This window comes from Ruditapes philippinarum, unplaced genomic scaffold (genome assembly GCF_026571515.1).
Source record: "Ruditapes philippinarum isolate M1 unplaced genomic scaffold, ASM2657151v2 ctg9822_1_1_1_1, whole genome shotgun sequence".
Taxonomy (NCBI): Eukaryota; Metazoa; Mollusca; class Bivalvia; order Venerida; family Veneridae; genus Ruditapes; species Ruditapes philippinarum.
In genome coordinates, this window is record NW_026860536.1 from 7789 (window position 1) to 20000 (window position 12212).

The following is a 12212-nucleotide window of genomic DNA, read 5'->3' on the forward strand; positions in this document are numbered from 1 at the left end:
CCTTGGAATAGCTGATTGAGTTGTGTCCATTGATTAAGAATGGCAAACAGAGGCAAATTTAATTAATACAATTCTTGCTTTATAAACTTTTTTCTTTTTAATTTCAAAGAAATGTGTAGGTTTGGTAGAACCAATTATGGTTAAGTAATAGAAAGAGCACCGAAACACAAGGCTATCTGATTTGTACGAGGGGGCGTTGCCCCCGAGTATAAATCAGATTGTCGAGTGTTTTGGTGTTCTTTCTCTTTTGTATCATAGTCAAACATAAAAGCACGTTCCCTGTTGTCACAATATGAAACCCCGGCAAAAATGAACCAATGAACGAACATCTGAATATGACATTTCTGTCGCTTTCCCTTTCTCTGCCGTCACAATATGTAAACCCCAGCAAAAATGAGCCAATCGATGGGCATGCTCTGGTGTGCGGGTAACTAATACCCGCACTCCAGTTAACGCACTGTGCATGTTTATGTATACGATTTAACCCTGACACATTTTCAACAGAAAGGTCTCCGAACTATGATACAATGTAATAAAAAATTGAATTTGATATAGATGTCTTTCTAAAGCTTTTATAATTTAAAAAATAATATTTCTTAATTGTGGAAGGTTAGTTACCCTGATATTTCAAACAAATGAATGATGTTTTTGTTTCGTTTCATGTTTTGCAGGTACTGATTGAGACATTGGTCCATTTAGGTGCATCTGTGAGATGGGCTGCCTGTAATATCTACTCCACCCAGGTTAGTAATGTCTAAATTATTATGTAGCACCAGACAATCTATAGAAGAAAGTCTGTGACATGTTATGTAATGAGCAGCAGATGATCTATAGAACATGTGTTACTTGCACTTAAGATTATGAAATAACACATAAGCATAAAAGGACATGACAACCTTATTTAAGAGTCATTACTATGTTTCTCCATACTTGTCTGATGTTATTTACTATATCCTTTAGTCACACTGGTACTGAAAGTCTCTTTACTATAAATATGAAATTCTCTATTGACATTGTGTGTCTAACTTTTGTTGACATATATTCTTAAACAGTTATTATCTCAAAATGTCTGAATATCTTCTCTCAGTTTTATAAGAAGGAAATGATTTGTAAGGTCTAACTAGAATTGATAGGGCTTGAATAGAATAATTTCATGGTGATGTATAGTCTAGAAGGTGTGAAATGTAAAGTATTACCAAATATTACCGGTACACATTTATTTTGCGGAAACTTTCGAAGAATATCTCAAGAAATTTCCTGTGTCTGGAGACATCTCCATCATACATTGTCTGAACAGATATGACAGACACAGGCAGATTATACCATTTCTGAATCCTTGATTCTAGTTTTTCTGTCACTTTTTTCTGTCACTTTTTTCTTATCAACTTTTTTTCACCCGCTTTTACTGCTTTTCTCTCCTCCCTCTTGAAGAGCGTTAATCAATAGCATTGAGTTTTAAGATTAATTGGGAACCAAGATTCTCTTTTATGATATTTTATTTCATTGTTATCTGTCCTGGTCATCAGCATTTGGTGATAAATAAATCATCATTGGGAACAACAATATTTAGTGTCAAATAAGTGGAACATCACTTGATTATAAGCAATGTTGGTAAGTTGCTAAGTTGTTGTGAAAATAGAATTATACCAATTTATTTTATTGTCTTTGGTTAGTTGACAAGGTCACACACCTGGCTGAAACTGAGCTTAACTTGGAATTCATTTTGTCTCTGGTGACATGTTGACCTTTTGGCCAAACGACTATGGTTTTCATTTTATAAACAAACTTCCTTAGACGATGCCGTTGTAAAGAAGGTAAAAAAAAATCCATTTTATGCAAACTGCAAAAGACAGAAAATCTTCTATATATCATTCTTTTCAAGTACTGATTGTCAAATTCAGAAAATATTTCATAGCGAGCATCCTTTGGGAAGCATCTGCAAATCACGAGTATGCTTCATAAAAAAACCTATTGTATAAAGTTTCTTTTATTATAATTCTCAGAAAATTTGTGAGAAGAAAATCTCACAAAATTTAATCTCAGAACCCTCCCCCCTCTCCCAATTTTGCATTTGCTGCATCTTACATCAATTCAATTTAAAATTTTTACAAATCTCATTAATATTAGAATTCATTTATTCTATTCAGTTTGGATTTTTGCAGCTAAAACGAATATCTTAACTATCATTACCCGAGCACTGTCCTACTGACAGTTCTTCTTAATTTGTTTAATTTCATGCATTATTTTTTTTGGTGCATGTGTGAGTATAATTACAGAACTATTACAAATTTTGTAAATGACATTGGCACTATCTTAAAGGAAACATTACAAGTGCTTTATTTTATTATACCCCCACCACAAAATGTGGGGGGGGGGCTATAATGGATTCGCTTTGTCGCGTCGGTCGGTCGGTCGGTCCGTCCGTCGGTCCGTCTCCATTTTCGTGTCCGCTCTATAACTCCTATACCAATTGAAGGATTTTCTTCAAACTTGGCTCAAATGTTCACCTCAACAAGAGGATGTGCAGAACCCATGTTGCCCATGTGTCAGCTCAAGGTCAAGGTCACAATTGAAGGTCAAATATCAAACACAATCAAATATTAGACAGTATGTCGTGTCCGCTCTGTAAGTCCTACAATAATTGAAGGATTTTCTTCAAACTTGGCTCAAATGTTCACCTCAACAAGGGGATGTGCAGAACCCATGTTGCCTATGTGTCAGCTCAAGGTCAAGGTCACAATTGAAGGTCAAATATCAAACAATCAAATATAAGACAGTATGTCGTGGCCGCTCTGTTACTCCTACACTTTTTGAAAGATTTACTTCAAACTTTGCTCAAATGTTCACCTCAACAAGGGGATGTGCAGAACCTATGTTGCTTATGTGTCAGCTCAAGGTCAAGGTCACAATTGAAGGTCAAATATTAAACAATCAAATATTACACAATATATCGTGTCCGCTCTGTAAGTCCTACAATAATTGAAGGATTTTCTTCAAACTTGGCTCAAATGTTCACCTCAACAAGGGGATGTGCAGAACCCATGTTGCCCATGTGTTCGCTCAAGCTCAAGGTCACAATTGAAGGTCAAATATCAAACAATCAAATATTACACAATATGTTGTGTCCTCTCTGTAAGATTTACACTAATTGAAGGATTTTCTTCAAACTTGGCTCAAATGTTCACCTCAACAAGGGAATGTGCAGAACCCATGTCACCCTTTTGCCGGCTTAAGGTCAAGGTCACACTTGAAGGTCAAAAATTGACTTAGAAAATATTCTTTAATTTTAACATTTATATGAAGATTTCTGAATCTAGAAAAGGTATTTGCTTGAAACTTAAAATATATATGAAAGGTCACAATTAAGATATGCTGGTCAAGTTTCCTAACTCTGTATTGCATTTTAACAAAATTATGTCCCTTTTTCGAATCTTCAAATTTACATACAATCAAATATTAGGCAATATGTTGTTTCTGCTCTATAAATCCTACACTAAACGAAGTACTTTCTTCAAACTTTACTCAAATGTTCACCTCAACAAGGTTATGTGCAGAATCCATGTCACCTTTGTGCCGGGTAAAGGTCAAGGTCACACTTGAAGGTCAAATATTGACTTAGAAAATGTTCTTAAATTTTAACATGTACTGGAATATTTCTGAAATTAGCACAGGTATTTGCTTGAAACTTAAAAGATATGTGAGGTGTCACAATTGCGATATGCAGGTCAAGTTTCATAACTCTGTATTGCATTTTGACAAAGTTATGCCCCTTTTTAAGTCTTTAAATTTACATACAATTAATATTAGACAATATGTTGTCCCGCTCTATAAATTCTTTACTTATTGAAGGATTTTCTTCAAATTTTACTCAAATGTTCACCCCAACTGGGCGATGTGCAGAATCCATCTTACCCTTGTGCCAGCTGAAAGTCAAGGCCACACTTAAAGGTCAAAAATTGACTTATAAAAAGTTAAATATTGGGAAAATGAAAGGTTATTTGAAACTGTTTCGAACATGATTTGATAATAAATATTTATACTTTTACCTGTACAAATTAGTCTTTTTTTCACCAGAGATTATTTCTTTTTATGTATTTGCGCCACTTAAGTTATTCCCTTAACCACCTTTCCAAGTTGTCTTCTGTCAAGGACATTGGTGGGGGTATGAATCGCATTCAGCGATAGTTCTAGTTTTAGTTGTGGTTTTCTGAGAAAATCTGTAAAAAATGTCCCCCAAGACCTGACCAATGACAAATGATGGATAATGATATTTCACACAGCCGAAGAGAAACTGTTTGTTGTAAAGATTGGGTGGTTACTTTGTAACAAATAAACACAGTTTGCTGTAAGACTTTGGGAATAAGTTAGCCATTGTTAAACAACACTTCTTGATTAACAATTATTGATGCCTCCAAATTTCTTAAAAATAATGCAGAATTTAGAGAAAATTTGTAATTACAATGCCAAGTTTTTGCCAGTAATGAAAGTGTTTTAAGCTATTTCTGTGCAAATGAATTGTTTGTAAAAACTACTGTGAAATTTAAAGAATTTTCAACACATCATAATTTTTTTAGTAAAATCCCATGAAAATTTGTAATGGAAGTACAATCATGTAACTCAAGTGAGTTTTCTTTTAAATACATTTGAGACGTGTCATGACAAAACCAACATAATGGGTTTGCGACCAGCATGGATCAAGACCAGCCTGCGCATCCACGCAGTCTGATCAGGATCCATGCTGTTTGCTATCAGTTTCTCTACTTGTTATAGAGTTTGTAAGCGAACAGCATGGATCCTGATCAGACTGCGCGGATGCGCAGGCTGATCTGGATCCATGCTGGTCGCAAACCCATTATGTTGGTTTTGTCGTGACACGGCTCATTTGTTAACACTATAATTTACTGTAAAACATTAAAGGGACTCTTATGACTCTTATTTCAACATGATGGGACTAGAAATATTTTTTTTCAAAGATTTGTGTAACATTTGATGTAGGTCTGGATCAATAACTTATGTGCAATTTTTAAGGTCATTCTCTCTATGATCATTTTTATTTTGAAAAAAAAAATGAAAAGAGTTGCAATGCTTTTGACTCAAAATTAAGCTAAGAAGCACACAAAAAATTGATTTCTGATTTAACTCTTAATATCTTTCATTATTAACTTTTGCAGAATTTTCAATTTTAAGTTCTCCTCTTGATCTTTGTTAGATTTTCAAATTTTATATTTTAGGTATTTGGACCTCAGTGGAGTTCCTTTAATGATAATGATGTAGATAGACTTACAGTTAGTAAAAGCTTTTAAAATAACAGTTAAAATGTATGACTAACAAAATCTTGTTTAATCTACTTAAACTCATTAAAATATTAACATGTGCAGCGTAGAAGATTAGCATTAATTATTTATTTAATGGCAATTAGAGAGCATACCATATGTTAGTTTTAATACTAAACCACAACATAGTAATTGCATAAATTTTAGGAAGAAATTCTGACACTAAAGCAAAGAATCCCAATGAACCACTGTCAGCTTCTGTGTTAAGTGCAAGCAATATTTTCCCATAAAACTGTCCTCACACATAGGTCAAGGATGATTCTCATTGTGGACAACATCAAAAGTAAAAATTTGGCAGCAGTGTGGGAAACTTTATAACTTAATATATAAGTCATTGAACTTATTAATGTCCCCATTCAAGGTTTGATTGTGATTATTAAAGTTGTTTATAAATAGGAACAAGCCATTTGAATGATCATCTGGCAGCTTTAATTTAGATTTGACAATGCTCCAACTGTGATATTTTGTTTTTGTCTTGAGGACAATTATTTAGGTCTTGCATTATGGGAACAAATATTTGTTCAAACAGTAAGCCTGCTACATGTCATGTTGCAATTTGTATTTAGAACTTTATATGATGTTTGAAAGAGTGCCTTGAATATATTATCTTTTTTAAATAGTCAGACCTTTGCTGTTCTTATAATGAAGTCTAACTAGCATTTTTAGGGCATTCCTGGCAGAGTGGCTAAGGTCTATGGCTTCAAAATCACTTGCCCCTTACCACTCTTGGTTAGAATTTGGCAAATGACTTTGGATTCTTTCATGTGAGTGAGCTGTCAAGCTAGTTTATTGAATGTCTGCAGTTCTTCACAGGTGCTCACTCATTATGAAAGGGCACCTGATGTCTAAATCCTTCACCAGTAAAGCTGGAAAATATGATATTGTATGTGTTGAGGTGACTTAAAATCCAACCAGATAAATAAATTAATTAATAAAATAATTAATTTAGATAAAGAAATGAAATAACTGTGCAATCTGACCAAGCTATATGCTGTATTATTCTTAGTTTGAGTATCAGATATTTAAATAAGAACTCTGTTAGGAAACAAGTACAATTCAAAGAAGTACTGAAATCCATAACTCACACATAATCAGCATAGAAAGTTTTAGGTTCATACAAGATATAGTGGTAACATTGTTATATCCATGTTACTGTTGTTGAATATGTATGTAATGCACATTCTTCCCAACATAACAGAATATTAGATTAGATAGTTTATTGTCTGGGAATTAGATTGTTTTGTTTGTTAGTTAGATGATGTGGCTTCTGTTTACTGTGAAATGTGTAAAAACTTGATTTGCCAAGAAACACTGAAGAAGTGTTGTACCAATGGTATAAAAGAGATGATGCCAAAGACTTATCCTGTTACAAGTTTAATCTTGTTATGTAAATAACATAAGATAATATTAACATCTGCTTTCAATTTGAAGTAATTAATGTTTATTTTCGGCTAAGCATTAATTTCTTTAAGTAACAGGAAGGTAAAGCTGGCAGAGGTAGTCGGCAAACTTTTTTCCCCCCTCTCCAGCTGTATGGTCACATCCTGTCTGTTATTTTTAATATTGTATTTAAGTCAAGATTATGTTAGGAGCTGTGAGCTGAGAGACAGGAAAATAATTTTTTTAAAGAAAAGCTGGAGCCTGATAAAGTAACACAGTACCATCTTAGATTCTGGTCAGATGGCTCAGGTTTAGCTGTTAACTGATGCTTTTTCCACCTGAACATTCAATGACGGCTTCAAAAAACCTGAAATCACTCAATTACCCTCACTGTTGTGGGTTCAAATCCCTGCAGGGACTTTGGATTAGCTATCCAGCTAGCTTAGGCAATGTTGGTGATTCTACTCAGGTGCCTGCTTGGGCTTGAAATAATACACAAAGGGGCACTAGAGGTCTTTCTCCACAAGGATGACCTTGACAGTATTAGTGTGGCTAAAAATTTAACAAACAGCAACAAATATACCCTTACTGCATAAAACAGTCCCTTGTATTTCTGTCTGTTTTCAATCCTCTTTATTGTTAAAGTGGTGAACCCAAAGGAAATTAATATTATTGCATCCTAGATAATGACAAGAGAGTCTCATGGGGGTGATTGTCACTATTTCCCATTGTTCATGTTCTGAAAGGGAGAAATATACAATTTTCTGGTATTGTCATGCTATTATAAACCGTTTCTAAGGAAACTTAGATGTTGTCAATATGAAATAAAACTTGCTACTTAATATTGCAAATTAATTGCACTACTGACATTATAGGCATGCTCAAAACCTTGAAATAAAAAAAGACACTAAGTCTTTTTATTAAATGATTTATGAGATGGATGTTCTTAATATATACATCATTATACATGATCTGAACTCAAATTTATAATATTTTAAATCTTAACCCCTAGCCTGTCATCTTTGCCGTCTGCGATCATAGTCTGCACAATTTGCTATTAAGTCAGTCCATATTTTGAAATTTTTCCCTAAATTTGATAAGTGGTTTTGTCCAGATTAAAAGATGGGAAAGTAAATTTTAAGAAATTTAGGGTAGTAAGGGTTATACAGCATGCAGCCCATTGTTAGCTTGAGGAATTTTATAGCAACCATTTTTAGTCTCACAGGCCTGCTGGTATGTCGACAATGGCATGTTATTAACATCTTTATCTTATTTAAAGGGCGTCCATGGCCAAGTGGTTAAGGTTGTTGACTTCAAACCACTTGCCTTTCACCATTGGGGATCTGAATCCTGATGTGAAGAAGATCTCCATTTTAGCTTATGCAACTTCAGTGGTTCTACTCAGGTGCCTGTTTGTGCCTGAAATATTGCATAGAGGGGAACCCGAGGTCTTCCTCCACCAGTTAATCGGGAAAGTCGCCATTTGATCTATACTGTTTTGACATAAAATACCTGAGGTATTTACATTATGAAACAAACAGTTTTCATAAGACACCCCCACATTTGGGACAGGAGGAGGACATTTAACAAAGTCAACACTTAAGTCATTGTTGATATTTTCACTCTTGACAATCAACAAAATAAAACAGTTTTGCTTAGGTAGCAGTGGCCTAGTTGTTAAGGGTGAATGGGTCATGATTTTGGAGCCCTACTATAAGCTCACAACTACAGCAGGACTGGTTGGCTAGCTAGTTCCAAGATTGATTGAAGAAATCAAAATTCAATATAAAGTGTTTAAACTAAAACAGTTTTGCAGTAAAATCTGGAAAATATTATATCAGTATATATCATCTATGTCAGATATCACCTAATTTACCATGTGTAAGACAGTGATCTATAAGATTTTATAAAACCTTATCCAATCTTGATTTGCCATATCTAATCAGAATTTTCCATTGAGTTTACCTATTAATTTTAAGGTGATTTATCTGTATTAAATCATGTGCCAGGAAAACTGAAATACAGAAATAAATCTTGCTTTAGTACAAAGGATGTGATACATGTATATCAAACATTTAGGTATTTAAATGTTCATTGAAATTTGGTGATTCTCAAATGAGACAGTTGAAACTTACATATTTTAGCCCAGAAGTGATCAAACATTGTTTTGAACAATTTCCAGACAGCAGTTGTTCCCTTGACGATGAATTCCTTCACATGATTGAAGTAAATGTGCATGATGAAGCACTTATGGGCAAGTTATATGAAGTCAGCAAACTTAATCAAGCTGTAGTGATAGCATTCTTGATCAAGAATTTAAAATTAAAGTTTATAAATATATAATAATATATTTGCAGAATGAGGTAGCAGCTGCCCTGGCAGAATCAGGTTACCCAATATTTGCCTGGAAGGGCGAGACTGAGGAAGATTTCTGGTGGTCTATTGATAAATGTGTCAATGCTGATGGCTGGCAACCAAACATGGTAGGTTCCCTGTTCCCTATAACACTGCAGGCCTTTGCATATTATATCCAGTTTATAACTTGCCATCCCTTTGCGATTATAAGAAACATTTTTGAGACTCAAATTTCTAATATATAGAGTGGGGAGTGCATCTTTAAATAATTGAAAACTACAGAAAAACTGAATTACAAAAATTTACAAATTTCTTTTATCTTTTGATATTTTCATGTTATCTACTTTCACATATGGTAATTGCTGCTATGTCATTGCTTTTACTGTATATAATATAAATTGACTTACAACAGTGTTGTTGTAGAGAAATATTTGCAGGGACTCAACCCTCAGAATAGTGTACTGCAACTCTACTGACTGAGCTGTCTGGTCACTTACGTATTATGCTTTCCCCATGTACTATTATAATAAGTGAACAGTTCTAGACTATGACGTTGGGTCAGCAGATTATACCTAGACATGCCTTAGCAGTTTTGTCATCAATAATATTTATTTGATGCTTTAAAACAATAGGTTATTTTTACAAATGTCTTTCTGACACTAATAGTGATTTTTTTCCCAGTTTATCCATATACATTCTTATTGAGAAATGATTTAAATCATTGACAAAATCTATGGGTCTGATTTGTCTTGACCAATTCAATCCATGGGTTGTTTTATTATAACTTATATTGGTATTAATTTTAAGGGAGAGAAAAACAAAATAGGTTACATACAATTCATATTTGATAATTCTTAGATAAATCTATTGATGTTTTAAAAATGCCATGTACTGGTAAATATATACCAAATTACCAGTTTCTGCAGTTACAAAAAAAGCACCTTTACATACAATTTTTCTACTTGGTGACCTGAAATGTTTGGAGTGTTTTGGTGCAGCTAATTAATGAAAAGATAAACATATGCAAAACAAACCCATTCATGTTTGTTTTGTATGAACATGGTCCTCTTTGAAGTTAAACATAAACATTGATATGCAAGTTGCACTAAACCCTCTCCGACTGTTTTTTTTGTAATAAAATTCCAGAAGAACAGTTTCTTGTCTTTTCTTAATGCAGGAAGGAAATCACTTAAGTAAAATCCATTTAGGAATTATTTAATAATTTAGTGGCTTCCCCCCTGCACAGAAAAACAAATTAGATTTTATTTGGCCAAGAATTGCTTAGATCTTAGATACATACCCTTGATAGTAAAGGGAAATGACAAATTAGAAAACTAAAATTAGATAAGAAATGACAAGAGAGAAAATTAACCAATTTCTAAAATCTTTCTCATAAATGTTTATTTCATTGTTGTATGCAAAAAAGCATTTACCAGAATTGGAAATAGACTCAAAAAAATCTTGTATTATTTAACACTATTGCATTTTCCTGCCATATTAAATAAGCATTTTTTTCCTGGTGGTGAAAATTCAGAACTTCGTGATGATTATTACAAGAATTTTGTGAGGCATTTTTTAGGCAAATTTGAAGATAAGTTGATATGAATTTCTTTTATTCTTTGTGTTTAAAGCTGTAAGCTTAATGAAACACTCACAAATCTGTTACTGGAACCAGGCCAGCATGCATATTGAGTGCAGTCTAACTTGGCTGTATACTGTAGACTGACCTACTCAAAATTTTCATTTTGATATCCCCAAAATTGATTATACCCGGTAGTTAATAGTTGAAACAAAGGGATGGTGGACAAGTCCCATTAAAAAAAACAAAAACTGGCGGATGGTAAAATTACAATCTTATTTCACAGCTCATAAAATAAAGAAAAAAAGTATTTTACTCTAAAAATAGCACTGACATAATACATAATGTTAATTTTCTTATTCCAGATTTTGGACGATGGTGGTGATGCGACTCATCTTATGTTGAAAAGGTACCCAGCCTTGTTCAACATGGTGAAAGGTCTGGTAGAGGAAAGTGTGACTGGTGTGCACCGACTTTACCAACTGTCAAAGGGTGGCAAACTTACCGTACCAGCTATGAACGTCAATGACTCTGTAACAAAGGTATTGAATTAATCAATGGCAACATATATACATAACGATATGGCTTATAACGATAAACTTCTTATAGCGATGCAGCGTGTTGCCAAGGTCCTGACTCTTGTTTTTGAATTGGTTGCCTCTTGGATATGATGATATAAACTTGGCAGTCATCTGAATATATCATATCAGCAGAGTTTACCGTTAAAAGTTCATGGTGTAATGTCCAGGGATTGCATGAAGCTGTTAAAGGGACATTATGCATTTTTCATTATTTAGAATAAGCAACATAATTTTCAGAATATTTAAATAATGGTTTTATAGCATTTTAGATGTTTTTTACCCAAAGAAAATAGCAATTAATATGAAATTATTTGTCAAAGAAGTACTAAAAAGTATTAAAAGTATTAAGTACTAAAGAAGTATTTTGACTTCCATCCAAAATACAAAATTACTTCATTGTTACAAATCACCAAATAGCAAGAGAAGAAAAAGATGGTTCAGGTAATTGGCCATTGAATAATTCTTTGGAAACTATAACACAACACTAAAATAAAAATGAAAACAAGTTGTTTTTTTTTTTTGGGGGGGGGGGGGGCATGATGTGTTTAAAATGATTGGCAGTGTAGTGAGAAAATCTGATGGTTTCTGATAAATTTAACCATCACAATTTAACCGATGAAAATTACTTTCTTAATAAAATGTGTGTAATATGTGATGCAGGCATAGAAAGAGGATATTAAGCATGATGATCACCACCTTGTAGTCTAGTAGACATATTATGAAAATATGAAATTGATAAATTATCATATGGCATCTTTTCTGAAGGTCATAAGTGTTTTTAGCTCACCTGAGCAATGCTCAGGGTGAGCTATTGTGATCGCCCTGTGTCCGTCGTCCGTCGTCGTGCGTCGTGCGTCGTCAACTTTTCACATAAACAACATCTCCTCTGAAACCAATGACTGCACATCAACCAAACTTTGCAGAAATGATCCTTGGGTGGTCCCCTTTCAAAGTTGTTCAAATGGTTCCGGTCTGTTGCATATG

At 33.7% G+C, this 12212-nt stretch overlaps 1 protein-coding gene across 1 annotated transcript in view; it reads left to right on the plus strand.

Moving 5' to 3' along the window:
• Positions 1 to 671: 671 nt before the first annotated feature.
• LOC132760504 (S-adenosylhomocysteine hydrolase-like protein 1) overlaps positions 672 to 12212 on the plus strand; it is a gene marked incomplete at its 5' end in the record, with an annotated part of 24366 nt that continues 12825 nt past the window's right edge. Inside the window, 3 exon segments of the mRNA XM_060752493.1 lie at positions 672 to 743; positions 9071 to 9196; positions 11013 to 11189. Of these exon segments, the coding sequence (XP_060608476.1) occupies positions 672 to 743; positions 9071 to 9196; positions 11013 to 11189 (375 nt within the window).